This window comes from Schistocerca nitens, chromosome 6, assembly GCF_023898315.1.
Source record: "Schistocerca nitens isolate TAMUIC-IGC-003100 chromosome 6, iqSchNite1.1, whole genome shotgun sequence".
Lineage (NCBI taxonomy): Eukaryota > Metazoa > Arthropoda > Insecta > Orthoptera > Acrididae > Schistocerca > Schistocerca nitens.
This window is the reverse complement of record NC_064619.1, coordinates 80,373,618-80,394,288: the sequence shown is the minus strand read 5'-3', so window position 1 is coordinate 80,394,288 and position 20,671 is coordinate 80,373,618. Positions and strand designations below refer to the sequence as shown.

The following is a 20,671-nucleotide window of genomic DNA, read 5'->3' as shown; positions in this document are numbered from 1 at the left end:
AAATTTTTCCGGCACAGCTCTGTGCAATGCTGGTCGGTATATCTCTCATTTATGAAAGGAAGCAACTGATTTTTTTTTCTTTTGCAACAATCGGGATGATCATGGATGGGAGAAATTAGTAAATTCTTTAAATTGAAATGAATGGTTGTTAAAAGTTACTTTTTATGAGAAAGATTATTATTACGAGATTTTTTAAAACATTTACATGGGACTTGAGATAACATTACTACATATGCGCGAGGCTGCTTTTTACCTTATACAATAATACTCAGGCTCCGACATCACTGCACCGCGACCGGGCCAGCCAGTACGATACACCAGACCAGACCAGAGCAGACTCCAGACTAGCAACTACTTCCTGCTACAGCTACACAGTTCCTACTGCAGTCAACACTGCTCTCTTGTCAGAGATTTTCTTATACATTGCATATCGCAGGTAGCGCATGAGCAATACACCTCTTACAGCAAGCATAAAAATGAGTCTATGATAAATTAGTCATATGTGGATAGCAGTGCTTCTGTAGGTACATTTGTTTCTCAAGAAGATTTTAGTTGGCATAAGAAACTAACATTTACAGCTATTCAAAGGTTAGCACTGAAAGCTACAGTAACTTTGATTAATTTATTTCATGTTTAACTATCTTACTTTTTGGCGTTTTTTTCTTTTTTTTCTGCTTAGTTGCAGTACTCCTGCGTCATACCAGAGGCGTTCTGCTTGTTTAAAATTATTAGTCACTGGTGCATACTGGAAAAATATTGACGAGATCCAGTATGGGCATACAGTATCTTCTGTTACGAGAAATCACATACGTTTAAAATTCCCATCAATACCAACTGTAAGAGAGATCATCATCCATAGAGATACTGGGTGGGTTTTACGAGGATAAAGGAGAACAAGACAAATAGGAGACCTGCGATGTGGACCGACGGTATCTGCGTGTTATGTCAGCGCGGCCGCTGTTGTCGCAGCGAACGGCCTGGTATTGTCTGTTTCAACACGGGGGCCGCACCGGTCGAGCTTTTGTTGTTATTCGAAGGACAAGCAGCGCAGCCGGTCAGTCCGAACAGCAACGAGTATTTTCGTAGATACCCATTATCTGCGGGGCTGGCGATAGAGGCATTCTGTTTAGTAATGTACTCTGGCCATAGCACACTTAGTACATTTCTTGTTTTGTATCAAAGTAATCTGCTTTGAGGATTATACCAGAGTTCCTTCCAACGACTTACCTCTAAAATACGGAACGATTAATTTTCAAATGTGTTTCTTTTTCAGAAAACTCTAAACCAACACCCTCCCGGATGATGACCTCTCTCCCTCGATTTATCCCTCCTATCAACTATGATCCTCACGTCACGCTCCCTTCCTCTGTCATTTTTGTGGGCTCCCTCTCACCCCCTCCCCCCTTCCATCCTGTTTTTTTCTACCTACCCTTTCTCTGCCTCTCTTCTATCCCTCAAGTCCTTTTGCATTCGCCTCTTCTGCCATTCCCCACTCCCTCTCGCGTCTGCTCTGCCCCCCCCCTTATGAGTCCTCTCCCTGCGTCGGTTCCCCCCCCCCTTCTTTTTCCTCTCCTCCCTCCTTTCTTCCCCTCATCTCTCCAGGTCCCCCACCCATCTGCCCTCGGCTGTGGTGTATCATCTTCGTGCCGGCTTTTTAGTGCAGTGTTTCTAGTGAGTGTTAAGTGTAGTGCGTCTTTTCCGAAGTGTGTGCAAACGGACATCATACTGTCGCTGGGTGTGATTTTTATATCTCTTGTGAACAGAAACCAGACTGTCGCCGTGTTTTTTTTAGTTGTCTGACTACTATTTTACCTGTCTGCTTCATGTGTATTTTATTAGCATCGCAAACCCCTTTGTTTTACGTTTTAACTTTCCACAATTTTCCGCCGTTTTACAATTTAAATCACCGCTTTATCGCCTTCTTTTATTGTTTCTTATCCTCTTATGTTTTAATAAATTCTATAGGCTGCAGAGCAGCGTAATAAGCTGCTGCCACCCCGCCCCCTTCGGGGGCGAATCGAAATTCAATAAAGGAACAAAAAAAAATCTAAACATACTCCCCTTTTTCTCTTCAGTTATCTGCCTTATAGTCAGTTGTATGTTCATAACAATTACAGTGCAAGAACATACAAACACATTGTGTTCGAAAGTAGACAGTAAACCGCCAACAGGGTACGTTTATCGTCACAGTCGCCTGCGGATGTTAATGTACGAACCACTTTCAGCATGTACTTATCGACTGATACTAAACGATGCTGAATTAATAGCCCACAGTCGAGCATTTTGTAAAAATGTTCAAAAGTGTGTTAAATCTTGTGGGCCTTCACTGCTAAGGTCATCAGTCCCTAAGCTTAAACATTACTTAACCTAAATTATCCTAAGTACAAACACACACACCCATGCCCGAGGGAGGACTCGAACCTCCTCCGGTACCAGCCGCACAGCCCATGACTGCAGCGCCTTGGACAGCTTTTTTTTTATACTAGAAACCCTTTTTCTTTATTAAAAGATAACCACTGTGAAAAAATGGACATCAAAACCTTCAAGCTTATCTACAGTATTAATATTTTATCATATGACTTCCTATAACTCATCTGACCTAATTACCACTTCACTGTGATGAAGCAAGCTTACTTCTGTAGGTACACTTTAATCTGTAATGGTACTCACTAGATGTTCAATGGGACTATTAATCTCTAAGCAAAAACAAATTTCTAATTGCATTGTGCCTTCACTTTCAGTAAAGCTGACATAATGTTGAGAAAATTCTTTATGGAAAATTGACAAAAATTTATCTAAAGGAAACAAAAAATTTTGAATAACTGCAACAAAAAGTTTATCACTTTTAATGCATTCAGTAAAGTACAAAAATTTATGCTTTTACAGCAAACTTCCTTGGGGGGAACACACGTTTTCTCCAGATTTCTTTCCTTGTCTTCAGTTTTGCTTCATGTTTTGTTAATGCACGGCGCATAGCACGAGTCTTCTTTGGCCTCAGATCAAGGGGCTTGTATTTCTTATCCTTGAAAAAATTTCTTAAATTTTCCTTCTGTTTCTGATGCATTACAATGTATACTCTAGCAATAGCTTTGCGAACAACACGTATTTTGGACAATTTCGACGCCGCTCCACCAGTAACCTTCGCAACTCGAAGATTCGTGAGTTCTGTTTTCAGCTCATCGAGCTGCTTCAGCAGCTCTTTCTTGTCTTTCGTACGAAGTTCCGAACACTTAACTTTCCCCATTTCGTTAATATTCTATGCCAAGTTTCACAATGAATTTATCGTAACTCAGGCTGCGGATTGATCGGATACAGAAACATTCAAGAACACATGTGACCACTCGGCTAATCCCGCGCGGTGAGAGCATTTTCTACTCGAGTCTTATACCATGAGTACATCTTGCGCAGCCGGCCCGGCTTAGGTAAATCGAACGTGTCTAGCAAGTGAGAGACTTCACTCCAAACAAATACGATTTCACATTTCCTCCAGGATTAAATGTAAGTAGTCGTCGTCATCTCCCAGCCCTGACCAAGCTTTCCGGGAAGTTTCCCTTGGTTGTCAGGCATATGGTGTAACTGAAAGATGCCCTCAAGTGGCACCACCTCTGGTATTTGCCTGAAAAGTCCGCAACACCGGTGCAACATTACCCAAACAGCTCGCTCTGACTATAGGGATAGGGCACAAAACAGTTCTTACGAATATGCACCCTGCAAACAGGATAACTAGATGAAATAAAGCTTGCAAAAAAACACACACATAATGACAACACCATACAGAAAAGAACCAGATGGTACACCATGACTTACACATATAAATTAACACACAGAGTTGCAAACATCCTAAAGAGACAGGGATTCCAGATAGCATACAAGACTTGGCAAACCCTCCAATCACACCTAAGCCAACCAGCTACCAAGAGGGACAAATTCCAACAATGAGGAATATATGAACTTGAATGTCAAAGTTGTGATGCAGTATACATAGCCATGACATGCAGGAATTTTAAAACACGATACAAGGAACATATCAGGAGTTGGAAGAACGAAACAAACCATTCCACATTTGCAGAACATTTAAATCACCGTAACTACCATCCTACAAACATGGAACAAGAAATGAAAATAATGAGAATAAGCAATCATGACAAACATCTTATACAAATGCAAGAAAACTTCCACATTCAGAAAGTTATCGCTGAAAAAAAAAACACACACACACATACACAAAACCTACAAAAAAATGCATACACTAACAGATCACAGATACTTTTATAATTACACTCAAAAGTTGGCAATAACATTCGATCTGTTGCAGTAACAGCTGACAGTCGGCAACACAAACATAAACATTGCAACAAAACAAGTGTTCAGTTCCTAGTGCACTGAAATGTGGGGAAAAAACGCAAATTGGCATTTATAAGAAGAGGGACAGCACCAAAAATGCAACAGGAGCGTAATATGTAGAAAATCGTCCTCGCAACCTGTAAGTACAGTTCAAAATATTACTACATAAAAGCAAAAACAAACCACCAGAGCCAGCCCTGCGGCCGAGCGGTTCTAGGCGCTTCGGTCTGGAACCGCGCGATCGCTACGGTCGCAGGTTTGAACCCTGCCTCGGGCATGGATGTGTGTGATGTCCTTAGGTTAGTTAGGTTTAAGTAGTTCTCAGATATTAAGTCTCATAGTGCTCAGAGCCATTTTTTGAAACCACCAGAACTATTTATAACCTATAGGCACATTGACCAAAATGTAAACTAAATAGGAAAAATATGTACATATTCCAGGCCACTGAAGATGCCCTGCAGTAAAAAAGGCGAAACGCGTATGGTACGAAAATTGTGTTTCATTCGGTTTTAGTCAGATGGTCCATAAACTAACAATTATCAGTATACGGTAAATTACACGCAGCTGAGGAAGACAGGACTACAAAAATTGGAGATGGAAATAAAACAAACCTGGCAATTGTTGATTCTGACCTAGGTTTTATGTAGACAAATACAGAATATCGACTGTAAAGTCCTTGTTGATAGAATTATCCACTCAACCTGCGTTTAAAACGTGTCAGTAAGGCCAGTGCAGAATAGTTACCCAGAGAAGACAAAGAGCTTAAAAGAGCCTCGTCACGAAGTAGGTGGCCGGACTTGCACTGGAGAATAAATGCACTGGACGCAACGGAACCTGCCGGCTGTGGTCCTCATTTTGCTCTCTCTCTCTCTCTCTCTCTCTCTCTCTCTCTCTCTCCTTATTACTATGTCATTCACTCGTCCGTTTTGGGCCACAATGTGCTGGTAACGGTACGATGCCTGTCTTCAACCGATATCACTTATTAAAATGCATAATATTTTTAGTAAAAAATTAAGAAAGTGTTTTTAAAATTATTAAAACAGGTGACTGTACTTTGGAGATTTTAATTAACTTACTATACTCAGTATTTGACTCAAATATTTACATAAAGCGAAGCAGATGAACGTGAAACTACGTCTTGCAGACAAAGATTTAAAAAAAAAATTGTTCCTAACGTGGACCGCCATTTATAGGACTTTAGGGTACTGAAGCACCAATAACTGCGAGAGATTGACTCACAAACTGATATTGGCTGAAGGATAAAGAAAATGAGCCTGATGTGGGCAGGAAACCTAATTAAGGTGGAAAAGGAATATCTATCGTGGGTAGTATTCACACGATAAGTGGAGGACTCAGATAAGTATTAAAGAACATGTAGTGTATAGAAACTCAAAATACCTTTTAGCGCAATCTTAGCAACACCAACGCATTTTACATGATGTTGACACTGAGTGGAGGGGTACTTTATGACCACCACAAAAATTTTTAAATACTATAAATTTCGCTAACTGTTGTAACTTTACGATTATGCAGGCAATTGATTCGTTCACCTAGTATTGGTACTGAGGAGAGCTGCATTTGCTTTCTTGGCTGGGTATGAGTCGGCAGTACGTGAACGTAGCACGGTCGCCCCAGGAGAGCTCGGTTGCAGACGAGGAACGCATCGCCGGAAACGGGTCAATCCCAGGGCTGGGAATTTGGACGGCTGTAGTTCGCATAACTTTTGTGCAGGAGACATTGCTCCAAGAAATGGCTCTTAGAGCGTGTGTAATACTTTACACTCAAATGTTGATGCAGATCTGAATACATCAGCTATCCCAGAAAAGTGAGGAGCATCCACTGACACAACAATAATTTCAGTATCTTTAAAAGACAAAAAGTTAATGACTTACGGCGACTAAGTATTTTCGCAATGAACCTCTGAAATAACAACATTAAAACGCTTCTTGCGATTTCAGCAAACGATGTCTCAAATGATAGCATTGCACGATAGCTATCATTCCTGAAAACTACATATCTGTTTTTGTTTTTATTTTTTTGTTGAGGTTATTACTCTTTTTCCATCTATTCATTATTCAAATGTTTGTCAGAACACTGTACCCACTACAATCACACAGCAAAGACTACAGCATGGATACTTTAAATTTTTTCATACTTTTGTATGTATTTAATGAACAGTGTATTGTTTTGCCATTAGCTTTATTTAAATATTAACTACAACTGATAATACAAGATCGTGGTAGTTTAAGAAGTGGTCAACTGCATATGTCAGCTGACACCACCTTCGCAAAGAGTGCCAAAAAAGAGCTTCTCACAAGCAAACCTAAATACACTCCTGGAAATGGAAAAAAGAACACATTGACACCGGTGTGTCAGACCCACCATACTTGCTCCGGACACTGCGAGAGGGCTGTACAAGCAATGATCACACGCACGGCACAGCGGACACACCAGGAACCGCGGTGTTGGCCGTCGAATGGCGCTAGCTGCGCAGCATTTGTGCACCGCCGCCGTCAGTGTCAGCCAGTTTGCCGTGGCATACGAGCTCCATCGCAGTCTTTAACACTGGTAGCATGCCGCGACAGCGTGGACGTGAACCGTATGTGCAGTTGACGGACTTTGAGCGAGGGCGTATAGTGAGCATGCGGGAGGCCGGGTGGACGTACCGCCGAATTGCTCAACACGTGGGGCGTGAGGTCTCCACAGTACATCGATGTTGTCGCCAGTGGTCGGCGGAAGGTGCACGTGCCCGTCGACCTGGGACCGGACCGCAGCGACGCACGGATGCACGCCAAGACCGTAGGATCCTACGCAGTGCCGTAGGGGACCGCACCGCCACTTCCCAGCAAATTAGGGACACTGTTGCTCCTGGGGTATCGGCGAGGACCATTCGCAACCGTCTCCATGAAGCTGGGCTACGGTCCCGCACACCGTTAGGCCGTCTTCCGCTCACGCCCCAACATCATGCAGCCCGCCTCCAGTGGTGTCGCGACAGGCGTGAATGGAGGGACGAATGGAGACGTGTCGTCTTCAGCGATGAGAGTCGCTTCTGCCTTGGTGCCAATGATGGTCGTATGCGTGTTTGGCGCCATGCAGGTGAGCGCCACAATCAGGACTGCATACGACCGAGGCACACAGGGCCAACACCCGGCATCATGGTGTGGGGAGCGATCTCCTACACTGGCCGTACACCACTGGTGATCGTCGAGGGGACACTGAATAGTGCACGGTACATCCAAACCGTCATCGAACCCATCGTTCTACCATTCCTAGACCGGCAAGGGAACTTGCTGTTCCAACAGGACAATGCACGTCCGCATGTATCCCGTGCCACCCAACGTGCTCTAGAAGGTGTAAGTCAACTACCCTGGCCAACAAGATCTCCGGATCTGTCCCCCATTGAGCATGTTTGGGACTGGATGAAGCGTCGTCTCACGCGGTCTGCACGTCCAGCACGAACGCTGGTCCAACTGAGGCGCCAGGTGGAAATGGCATGGCAAGCCGTTCCACAGGACTACATCCAGCATCTCTACGATCGTCTCCATGGGAGAATAGCAGCCTGCATTGCTGCGAAAGGTGGATATACACTGTACTAGTGCCGACATTGTGCATGCTCTGTTGCCTGTGTCTATGTGCCTGTGGTTCTGTCAGTGTGATCATGTGATGTATCTGACCCCAGGAATGTGTCAATAAAGTTTCCCCTTCCTGGGACAATGAATTCACGGTGTTCTTATTTCAATTTCCAGGAGTGTATTATCGCAGGACCACTTCCAGTAATGTCCTTTCTGGAATATACGTTATTCAACATAACTCTGTCGTCTACAATATCTTCTGACGGTAGAATAGAACCCTTGTCATTAAATTCTTCATATAACTATTGTTTTGAATTTTGTGTCACGTAGACAAAGGTCTACGTAGATGAATGACGAACGCTGACTTCACTTAACGAAGGTTTATTTAATACTTGCACATACAAGGGCGCGGAGCAAACTGCCTCCGGACAGAACACATACGGTGTATACAGGGTGGTCCATTGATCGTAACCGGGCCAAATATCTCACGAAATAGGCGTCAAACAAAAAACTACAAAGAAAGAAACTTGTCTAGCTTGAAGGGTGACACCAGATGGCGCAATGGTTGGCCCGCTATATGGCGCTGCCATAGGTCAAACGGATATCAACTGCGTTTTTTTTAAATAGGAACCCCTATTTTTATTACATATTCGTGTAGTACGTAAAGCAATATGAATGTTTTAGTTTGACCACTTTTTTCGCTTTGTGACAGATGGGTGTGTAATAGGCACAACCATGTTGTTGTTGTTGTGGTGCTCAGTCCTGAGACTGGTTTGATACAGCTCTACATGCTACTCTATCCTGTGCAAGCTTCTTCATCTCCCGGTACCTACTGCAGCCTACATCCTTCTGAAACTGCTTAGTGTATTCATCTCTTGGTCTCCCTCTACGAGTTTTACCCTCCACGCACCCCTCCAATACTAAATTGGTGATCGCTTGATGCCTCAGAACATGTCCTACCAACCGCTCTCTTCTTCTAGTCAAGTTGTGCCACAAACTCCTCTTCTCCCCAGTCCTATTCAATACCTCCTCATTAGTTATGTGATCTACCCATCTAATCTTCAGCATTCTTCTGTAGCACCACATTTCGAAAGCTTCTATTCTCTTCTTGTCCAAACTGATTACCGTCCATGTTTCACATCCATACATGGCTACACTCCATACAAATACTTTCAGAAACGACTTCCTGACACTTAAATCTATACTCGATGTTAACAAATTTCTCTTCTTCAGGAATACTTTCCTTGCCATTGCCAGTCTACATTTTATATTCTCTCTACTTCGACCATCATCAGTTATATTGCTCCCCAAATAGCAAAACCCCTTTACTACTTTAAGTGCCTCATTTCCTAATCTAATTCCCTCAGCATCACCGGACTTAATTCGACTACATTCCATTATCCTCATTTTGCTTTTGTTGATGTTCATCTTATATCCTCGTTTCAAGGCACTGTCCATTCCGTTCAACTGCTGTTCCAAGTCCTTTACTGTCTCTGACAGAATGACAATGTCATCGGCGAACCTCAAAGCTTTTGTAAAGGATGAGCCAGACAATAGGGGATTTTACTTTATTATATGAGCACCCAAACGGTAACTTCATTTTTCCATTGCGGCCAAGCCACCGCCGGCAGTGTTAGCTGCCTGTAAATTCTTTCGTCCCACGGTCTAGTAACAGGAAGTCAGCACCGAGGAAGGGCACCTTGATCACGCGCTTCTCTCATGTGCTTACGAGGTAACGCCGCCCCAGGCGTCGCTTAGCAGGCAACGCTCTGGAAAGTTCCATGCCGCCCGCACGGTTTGCTGACCAATCAGGGTGGAGGAAGCCGCGTGGTGCGTCGAATATACCCGGCCGCCCGTCGCCGGGCCCGCTCTCTTGTATTCTTGCTCACCCGCGAGTAGGATGCGCGCCCTGTAGCATTAAACATCTACCGCTTCTGCCGGTGCTGCGCCACTGTGGACTTAGTTTTGGTAGACAGCCACTTTCGGTAGCTTGGCGAACAATGTTCGCCAAATTGTAAGCTCTGGCTCACCCTCACCTCCCTAGGCCTATGTAGCCCCTTTTCATCATGCTTTAGCCAATAAATGGCCTTTGTCTAAAAATTACCCTATTATTCCGCAACGCCCACCGCCTGCCCATACCCGCCATCCTGTACACTTTATTTCTTCTCCATGGATTTTAATACCTACTTCGAATTTCTCTTTTGTTTCCTTTACTTCTTGCTCAATATACAGATTGAATAACATCGGGGAGAGGCTACAACCCTGTCTTACTCCCTTCCCAACCACTGCTTCCCTTTCATGTCCCTCGACTCTTATAACTGCCATCTGGTTTCTGTACAAATTGTAAATAGCCTTTCGCGCCTTGTATTTTACCCCCGCCACCTTCAGAATTTGAAATAGAGTATTCCAGACAACATTGTCAAAATCTTTCCCCAAGTCTACAAATGCTAGAAACGTAGGTTTGCCTTTTCTTAATCTAGCTTCTAAGATAAGTTGTAGGGTCAGTATTGCCTCACGTGTTCCAACATTTCTACGGAATCGAAACTGATCCTCCCCGAGGTCAGCTTCTACCAGTTTTTCCATTCGACTGTAAAGAATTCGGGTTAGTATTTTGCAGCTGTGACTTATTAAACTGATGGTTCGGTAATTTTCACATCTGTCAACACCTGCTTTCTTTGGGATTGGAATTATTATGTTCTTTTTTAAGACTGAGGGTATTTCGCCTATCTCATACATTTTGCTCACCAGATGGTAGAGTTTTGTCAGGACTGGCTCTCCCAAGGCCGTCAGTAGTTCTAATAGAATGTTGTCTACTCCCGGGCCCTTGTTTCGACTTACGTCTTTCAGTGCTTTATCAAACTCTTCACGCAGTATCATATCTCCCATTTCATCTTCATTTACATCCTCTTCCATTTCCATAATATTGTCCTCAAGTACATCGCCCTTGTATAGTCCCTCTGTATACTCCTTCCACCTTTCTGCTTTCCCTTCTTTGCTTAGAAATGGGGTTCCATCTGAGCTCTTGATATTCATACAAGTGGTTCTCTTGTCTCCAAAGGTCTCTTTAATTTTCCTGTAGGCAGTATCTATCTTACCCCTAGTGAGATAAGCCTCTACATCCTTACATTTGTCCTCTAGCCATGCCTGCTTAGCCATTTTGCACTTCCTGTCGATCCCATTTTTGAGACGTTTGTATTCCTTTTTGCCTGCTTCATTTACTGCATTTTTATATTTTCTCCTTTCATCAATTAAATTCAATATTTCTTCCGTCACCAAAGGATTTCTACTAGCCCTAGTCTTTTTACCTACTTGATCCTCTGCTGCCTTCACTACTTCATCCCTCGAAGCTACCCATTCTTCTTCTACTGTATTTCTTTCCCCAATTCCTGTCAATTGTTCCCTTATGCTCTCCCTGAAACTCTGTGCAACCTTTGGTTTAGTCAGATTATCCAGGTCCCATCTCCTTAAATTCCAACCTTTTTGCAGTTTCTTCAGTTTTAATCTACAGTTCATAACCAATAGATTGTGGTCAGAGTCCACATCTGCCCCTGGAAATGTCTTACAATTTAGAACCTGGTTCCTGAATCTCTGTCCTACCATTATATAATCTATCTGAAACCTGTCAGTATCTCCAGGCTCTTTCCATGTATACAACCTTCGTTTATGATTCTTGAACCAAGTGTTAGTTATGATTAAGTTGTGCTCTGTGCAAAATTCTATCAGGCGGCTTCCTCTTTCATTTCTTACCCCCAATCCATATTGACCTACTACGTTTCCTTCACCTACTTTTCCTACTATCGAACTCCAGTCACCCATGCCTATTAAATTTTCGTCTCCCTTCACTACCTGAATAATTTCTTTTATCTCATCGTATATTTCATCAATTTCTTCATCATCCGCAGAGCTAGTTGGCATATAAACTTGTACTACTGTAGTAGGTGTGGGCTTCGTGTCTATCTTGGCCACAATTCTGCGTTGACTATGCTGTTTGTAGTAGCTTACCCGCTCTCCTATTTTTTTAATTCATTATTAAACCTACTCCTGCATACCCCTATTTGATTTTGTATTTATAACCCTGTATTCACCTGACCAAAAGTCTTGTTCCTCCTGCCACCGAACTTCGCTAATTCCCACTATATCTAACTTTAACCTATCCATTTCCCTTTTTAAATTTTCTAACCTACCTGCCCGATTAAGGGATCTGACATTCCACACTCCGATCCGTAGAACGCGTTTTCTTTCTCCTGATAACGACGTCCTCCTGAGTAGTTCCAGCCTGGAGATCCGAATGGGGGACTATTTTACCTCCGGAATATTTTACCCGACAGGACGCCATCATCATTTATCTATACAGTAAAGCTGCATGCCCTCGGGAAAAATTACGGCCGTAGTTTCAGCTTGCTTTCAGCCGTTCGCAGTACCAGCACAGCAAGGCCGTTTTGGTTAGTGTTACAAGGCCAGATCAGTCAATCATCTAGACTGTTGCCCCTGCAACTACTGAAAAGGCTGCTGCCCCTGTTCAGGAACTATACGTTTGTCTGGCCTCTCAACAGATACCCCTCCGTTTTGGTTGCACCTAAGGTACGGCTATCTATATCGCTGAGGCACGCAAGCCTCCCCACCAACGGCGAGGTCTGTCGTTCATGGGGAGCGGGGGGGGGGGGGGGGGGGAAGCACAAACACATGGCTCACAATTTTAGACGAACATTTGGTAACAGGTATGTTTTTTAAATTAAAATACAGAACGTAGGTACGTTTGAACATTTTATTTCGGTTGTTCCAATGTGATACATGTACCTTTTGTGAACTTGTCATTTCTGAGAACGTATGCTGTTACAGCGTGATTACCTGTAAACATCACATTAATGCAATAAATTCTCAAAATGATGTCTGTCAACCTCAATTCATTTAGCTAAACGTGTAACGACATTCCTCTTAACAGCGAGTAGTTCGCCTTCCGTAATGTTCGCACATGCATTGACAATGCGCTGGCGCATGTTGTCAGGCGTTGTCGGTGGATAACGATAGCAAATATCCTTCAACTTTCCCCACAGAAACAAATCTGGGGACGTCAGATCCGGTGAACGTGCGGGCGTGCTCCGACGACCAATCCACCTGTCATGAAATATGCTATTCAATACCGCTTCAACCGCACGCGAGCTATGTGCCGGACATCCATCATGTTGGAAGTACATCGCCATTCTGTCATGCAGTGAAACATCTTGTAGTAACATCGGTATAACATTACGTAGGAAATCAGCATAAATTGCACCATTTATATTGCCATCGATAAAATGGCGGCCAATTATCCTTCCTCCCATAATGCCGCACCATACATTAACACGCTAAGGTCGCTGATGTTCTACTTGTAGCAGCCATCGTGAATTTTCCGTTGCCCAATAGTGCGTATTATGTCGGTTTACGTTATCGCTGTTGGTTAATGACGCTTCGTTGGTAGATAGAACGCGTGCAAAAGAATCTGTGATCGTCCCGTAATTTCTCTTGTGCCCAGTGGCAGAACTGTACACGACGTTCAAAGTCTTCACCATGCAATTCCTGGTGCTTAGAAATATGGTACGGGTGCAATCGATGTTGATGTAGCATTCTCAACAACGACGTTATTGAGATTCCCGATTCTCGCACAGTTTGTCTGTTACTGATGTGCGGTTTAGCCGCGACAGCAGCTAGAACACCTACTTGGGCATCATCATTTGGTGCAGGTCGTTGTTGACGTTTCACATGTGTCTGAACACTTCCTGTTTCCTTAAATAAGGTAACTATCCACCGAACGGTCCGAACACTTGGATGATGTCGTCCAGGATACCGAGCAGCATACATAGCACACGCCCGTTGGGCATTTTGATCACAATAGCCATACATCAACAAGATATCGACCTTTTCCGCAATTGCTAAACGGTCCATTTTAACACGGGTAATGTATCACGAAGCAAATACCGTCCGCACCGGCGAAATGTTACGTGGTACCACGTACTTATACAACAACAACATGTTTGTGCCTATCACAGCGCCATCTGTCACAAAGCGAAAAAAGAGGTCCAACTAAAAAATTCATATTTCTTTACGTACTACACGAATATGTAATAAAAATGGGGGTTCCTATTAAAAAAACGCAGTTGATATCCGTTTGACCTATGGGAGCGCCATCTATCGGGCCAACCATAGCGTCACCTGGTTTCCCCCTTCAAGCTAGACGAGTTTCGTTCTTTGTAGTTTTTTCGTTTGATGCTTATTTCGTGAGATATTTGGCCCGTGTGTGAGTGTATGTGTGTGTGTGTGTGTGTGCTTTACAAATTATCGTATATAAAAACCTCGTGTGTACAATATCAGAAACAAATAGGTTTGTGAACTAAAGAAAAAAAGAGTTATTAATAAAGAAGCAAAACATTATTCTAAAAAAGTGTTGCAAAAGTAAAATTTTTATAGTGGCAAACCATAAGTTTTCTTGTTATGCAATTTTATTGTTTCCAACACCTGTTTATAACTTACCTGAATGTCTCCACGTCATGTGTAGGTCCCAAATGAAGTGGTACACACAGCTGAACTGGTTTTAAAGTATGTGGAGGGTGAAGAGCTCGAATCTTAATGGTCCATGGGTAGGGCGATGTGTATCCCGCCATTGTGGCAGGGGTTTCTCACCAATTATACATCATGTGACTTGTATCGAGTTATGTGACTACCTAGTCCAGTTCTCTAAGTGGCACAGGTAATGCAGGGGATCCCCTGAATGACCTTGACCAATTGTCGGTGGTTCCTTGGTGGAGAAGAGAGGATCACCTCGACTACAAGTCGCTCAACTGTGTAACCTGACACCAGAAGTGGTGAGATCGTTAGTTTCGATTGAATTGGCATGAATTAACTACAGTCCCTTTAAATCACGTCCATTTAAATCACGTCCCTTAGAATCACGTCCCTTAGAATCTCAGATTCTTGAATTATGAGTCCCTTTAAATCTAGAAAAATTCCGCTCTGCTGCTAATGATCTCTATTAGAAGTTAGAATCTGAAGATTACATTTAAAGTTAATACAGTTATACAGCAATCACATCTAGAAGCTCAGATTTGTAGGTTTCACAGTGAAAGCATACAGTGTACACAACTGTATACCAGGAACTCCAAATTCGGAAGTTTCACAGAGTTACAGCTAATGGATACACATACCCAGCGAAAATCGTGGAGTTACACCAGGTAGATTCTCACACACATTGTAAGATACATAACATACGAGTGGAAAAGGCGCTGCACATCTACTATTTTAGTAACTGCCGGTGCTGTTTCTTTTCCACATACTCTTTTCATAACAGTTTACTCATTTTTGGAAACTTATGATACAGTGTTGAAAACTAATTCTCGAAAAACATGCACGGCAAAACGTCAAGACAAGGTGTGATGTTGAACGCTGTGGTTCAGACTGAATAAACGTTCTAAGTCATCCCACATCTGTGCCTTTCGGTTCTGGTTGGGACTCTGTGTAGGTCAGTCCATTTCCGGAATGTTACTGTCCAGAAACCATTGCCTCATAGATGCTGCTTTACGACAGGGTGCATTATCATGATGGCAGAACCATCAACTATTGGACCACATGCAGTCCTCAAGGCTGCAAAATGTGTGCCTGTACTACCACCTTCAGCATTCTCTTAAGTGCATTAAGCAGACTACAACCTAACAATAGATAATTCCTCAAAACCGTAACAGCACTTCTTCGGTACTTCACTTCTGGTGCTAAACATGATTGCAGGTTACGTTCCCCAGATATTGGCCAGACCCAAACACTTCCATGACATCGCCACACGGTATAGCCTGAGTCATCACTCTCTCTACCGTTCCACTCTCGAACGGCACGCGGGAAAAATGAGCACTTAAATTTTTCTGTGCGAGCCCTGATTTCTCTTATTTTATCGTGATAATCATTCCTCCCTATGTAGGTGGGTGCCAAGAGAATGTTTTCGCAATCGGAGGAGAAAACTGGTGATTTAAATTTCATGAGAAGATCCCGTCGCAACGAAAATTGCCTTTGTTTTAATGATTGCCACTCCAATTCACGTATCATGTCTGTGACACTATATCCCCTATTTCGCGATAATACAAAACGAGCGGCCCTTCTTTGTACTTTTTCGATGTCATCCGTCAGTCCCACCTGATGCGGATCCCACACCGCACAGCACTACTCCAGAATAGGGCGGACAAGCGAGGTGTAAACAGTCTCTTTAGTAGACCTGTTGCACTTTCTAAGTGTTCTGCCAATAAATCGCAGTCTTTGGTTTGCTCTACCCACAATATTATCTATAAGATCGTTCCCATTTAGTGTATTTGTAATTGTAATCTCTAAGTATTTAGTTGAATTTACAGCCTTCAGATTTGTGTGACTTATCGCGTAATCGAAATTTAGCTGATTTCTTTTAGTACTCGTGTGAATAACTTCAAACTTTTCTTTATTCATGGTCAATTGCCACTTTTCGCACCATACAGATATCTTATCTAAACCATTTTGCAAATCGTTTTGATCATCTGATGACTTTACAAGACGGTAAATGACAGCATCATCTGCAAACAATCTAAGATGGCTACTCAAATTGTCTCCTATGGAGTTAATATAGATCAGGAACAATATATGGCCTATAACACTTCCTTGGGGAACGCCGGATATTACTTGTGTTTTACTCGATGACTTTCCGTCTATTACTACGAACTGTGACCTTTCTGACAGTAAATCACGAATCCAGTCGCACAACTGAGCCGATACTCCGTAGGCAAGCAGTTTGGTTAGAAGACGCTTGTGAGGAACGGTGTCGGAAGCCTTCTGGAAATCTAAAAATATGGAATCAATTTGACATCCCCTGTCGATGGCACTTACTACTTCATGAGTATAAAGAGCTAGTTGTGTTTCACAAGAACGATGTTTTCTGAATCCGTGCTGACTATATGTCAATAAACCGTTTTCTTCGAGGTATTTCATAATGTTCGAATACAGTATATGTTCCAAAACCCTACTGCAAATCGACGTTAGTGATATAGGCCTGTAATTCAGCAGACTACTCCTACTTCCCTTTTTGGGTATTGGTGTGACTTGAGCAATTTTCCAGTCTTTAGGTGCGGATCTTTCTGTGAGCGAGTGGTTGTATATAATTGCTAAATATGGAGCTATTTTATCAGCATTCCCTGAGAGGAACCTGACTGGTATACAATCTGGACCGGAGGCCTTGCCTTTATTAAGTGATTTAAGCTGCTTCGTTACTCCGAGGATATCTGCTTCTATGTTTCTCATCTTGGCAGTTGTTCTTAATTGGAATTCAGGAATATTTACTTCCTCTTCTTTGGTGGCTCGCGAGGAGCTGCTCGGGCATTGTACCCCTTTCCTGTTATTGCCCTACGCCCAATCATTATGTTAGCTGGACTCCGGGTAATGCTTTGAACTCACGAGTGATTCCTCCCGATGGTGGTCGTGTGATATCTTACAAACAATCTCCACAGTGTTCGACGGACTTTGTCTGTCAGTACATTAGACTTTGCGTTTCCATTCCACAAACATACCACAGGAGCCGCTTTGGGCACCTTTAGAATATTTGATGTGTCTCTGATGGATCTGTTATTCAGGTAACATCCAGTGACTAGTCCATGTTCGAAGTCTCTGAGGTCTCCTGGCTGACTCATTCTGCTGCTACTGCGTCTCTTCTGACAACACGATTATCCCCGGCTGTCTTGATGTTAGAGGGTTCGCCTGTCGTCACATCTGGTCGTCAACTCTGCATTACATGGGGCTGTCCCTACACTTTTCATCAAATAGTGCATATGCGACAATACTTACTTCAGTGTAGTTTTTTGTTGTAAACCGAAAGCTCTCAGTGTTTTTAGAGTTACAGCTTATTTCATTTTGTGGTCTTAGTTTGTTTATTTGATAGTAAATACGGTGAGATGATTAACGTAACCGAAACACAGGAACATCAGAGACTGAGCGTGTTACCTGCAACCTATTTATTGCGAAATAAAAGATTGTAAATCGAAAGAAAATTTATTCGTTTTAATAAACTCTGAACAATATCTCAGAACTCCAGTTAGAAGATGAGTCCTTACGACATGACAGGTGTTCAGACGACATGTAAGTAGGCAACGACATACATCCACAAGTGTGGCTCCATCAATTCTCTCATTGTTTTCCTCCCAACGGGTCATTAGATCACAGGTTAGAATTTATGTGTGTCTACTTAGAGAATGAACCAGCTGTAAGAATGCGGTCGGTCATTCACGATTGCCACAGTGAAGGAGAATTTCATCATGCCTTCCTCTCAGCATATTGGTCTCAATCTACACAAGACCGAGTAAAACATAGTATCATAATGATGAAACATTTCGAACAATATCAATTTTCCAGTCTTGTGAAATATTTTGAAGACATGTTGCACAAGAAACAGTACCTGTCAAACCCATACAGCCCCTCAGAACTCATCCGCATTTGCTTAATCAAATTACCTGAACATTTACGACATATTATTTTGGCAGGACGTTGCAAAGTCGACATTGAAGCTTTTCAGGGACTGTTACAAGAATTGGAAACTGACTCTGACAATCGTGGAACGCGAAAACAGGAACACAACAATTACAGGTCACATCCGTCGTAATTCCACGATGACAGTAATAATAACTGGAAACGACAAGTCTATTCTTACAACGCAAATCGTGACCAAAACAGACACCACCCATATGACAACCATTGGCAGAGTAGTAATAATTACAGAGAAAGATCGCATTTCTGTAGTAATGAATGTGACAGAGATAACCACAGAAACAGACAATATGGGAACCAAAATAATTATTATCAAGGGAGACAGAATAACTTCAGACACAACGGTCATCCGCGCAGTTGCGACTCAGAGAGTAGTTCTCCACCACGTGACCGACAAGAAATAAATTATGGAATCTACCGACATGACGACAGACGATATAATCGTAACGAGAGACCTGAATTGCATCAGAACTGGCGGGATTCAAACCTCTCGACAAGGTGAATTTGTAGAAGTTAGGTCTCCAAATCCCAATAACGACGCACGCCAACAAAGAGACAATAGGCAATGACTCATACCGCTGGCAGCCGCAAAACGTACTTATGAAACTGATGACGCAGCTGCCGTAGCTAGTAACTACGTAAAAATGGAAGACATTAGGGACGTCTTACTCCAGGAACATGACGTAAAACATAACAACATTGCATATACTGTGATTCACATTACAGTAAATGACGTAAAATTTACGGTAGTACTTGACTCTGGCAGTCCCATTTCAGTAATTAGTGAAACAGCCTTTAGCAAATGCAACAAATCTAACGATTGCCCTAAACTTCCGTTCTCTCTCTCTCTATTCGTTTAGTCGGTTCCGACTCTTCGTGACCCCATGAACCAAATCACACCACTTTTTCCTGTCTTGCACTTTCTCCCATAGACCTTCCAGGTTGGAACACATTGCTTCTGTGATGCCATCAATCCATCTCATCCTCTGACGTCCTCTTCTTCTAGTTCCTTCAATCTTCCCCAGCATTAATGTTTTTTCCAGCGAGGCATGCCTTCGCATTGTGTGTCCAAAGTAGGTCAGCTTTTGTTTTAACATTAGACCTTCCAGGGAGAAATCTGGTTTAATTTGCTCTAATATTGATCTGTTGGTTCTCTTTGCAGTCCATGGAACTCTAAGAAGTTTCCTCCAACACCACAATTCGAAGGAGTCAATTCTTCGCCGTTCAGCCTTTCTAATGGTCCAGGTCTCACTTCTTTACGTAATATTAAATTACAAGATGCCATCTTTGGAAAAGTGTAGATGTACGCCAACAAACCAACTTAGAATTCCTTTGTCAAAGCCACAGCTTCTCTATGAACTTTCTTATTGTTCCATTATTGTCGACGGAAATTATATTGGGAGTAGACTTTTTGAATGAATACAAAGCAATCTTAAACTTTCACGATGCTGAAATAAGTTTAGAGACAGAAGGTAAGTCAATAGCTTTGAAATTTGAAGATTGGCTCTCAAACCATGACGAAGAAATTAATCGGCTTTACCTCCTGTTAGACAACAGTTCGGAATTTTCTACGGAACTAGACACTAACAATCACTCTGAAAGTACTGACAGGGATGATATCGACGGCATATTTGATACTATTGAGTTAATTCAGAATAAAATTCAGACAATTGAGAATTGTAATGACACTGATAGGCAGGACCTTTTTGAGATTTTACGAGCACATTCCACAGTTTTTACTCACAAAACAGGAACAATCAAGGGATTTCAATACCAATTTCGAGTTAGTGAGCATACTAAATTTTGTGTTAGACCATACGTAATTCCAGCTCATTATAGGGACCGTGTTAGAACAGAAATACAATCTATGCTTGACGAGGGCATTATTGAGCCTGCAGTAAGCTCATACAACAATCCATTACATGTTGTTCAGAAGAAAAATGGATCGATCTGGCTTGTCTTAGATTCGAGACAAATCAATACTATCATCATTCCTGAAACAGACAGGTCGCAAACGATGGAAGAACTTCTTCAAAATTTTAATGATGGAAAAGTGTTTTCTTCTATTGATCTCAGATCCAGCTTTTATCAGATCGAAGTTAATCCTGAATGTAGAAAATACACAGTATTCCTTTGTTTCGGCGTTTGTTATCAGTTTCGGAAACTTCCTTTTGGTTTGAACATTTCTTCGGCAGTATTCATTCGCGGGCTTAATTCCATATTACCTGAGTTCTTAA

General features: G+C 42.5%; 1 protein-coding gene across 1 annotated transcript; it reads right to left on the bottom strand.

Moving 5' to 3' along the window:
- Positions 1–2,757: 2,757 nt before the first annotated feature.
- On the bottom strand, positions 2,758–3,301 carry LOC126262544 (60S ribosomal protein L35-like). The gene has a single exon (XM_049959228.1). It carries the CDS (start codon positions 3,242–3,244, stop codon positions 2,873–2,875), a length of 372 nt encoding a protein of 123 aa, XP_049815185.1. The 5' UTR covers positions 3,245–3,301; the 3' UTR covers positions 2,758–2,872.
- Between the last annotated feature and the right edge of the window lie 17,370 nt (positions 3,302–20,671).

What these genes read in the sequence shown, in the direction of transcription:
- LOC126262544 (XM_049959228.1), bottom strand. Translation starts at nt 3,244, where the DNA reads ATGGGGAAAGTTAAGTGTTCGGAACTTCGTACGAAAGACAAGAAAGAG.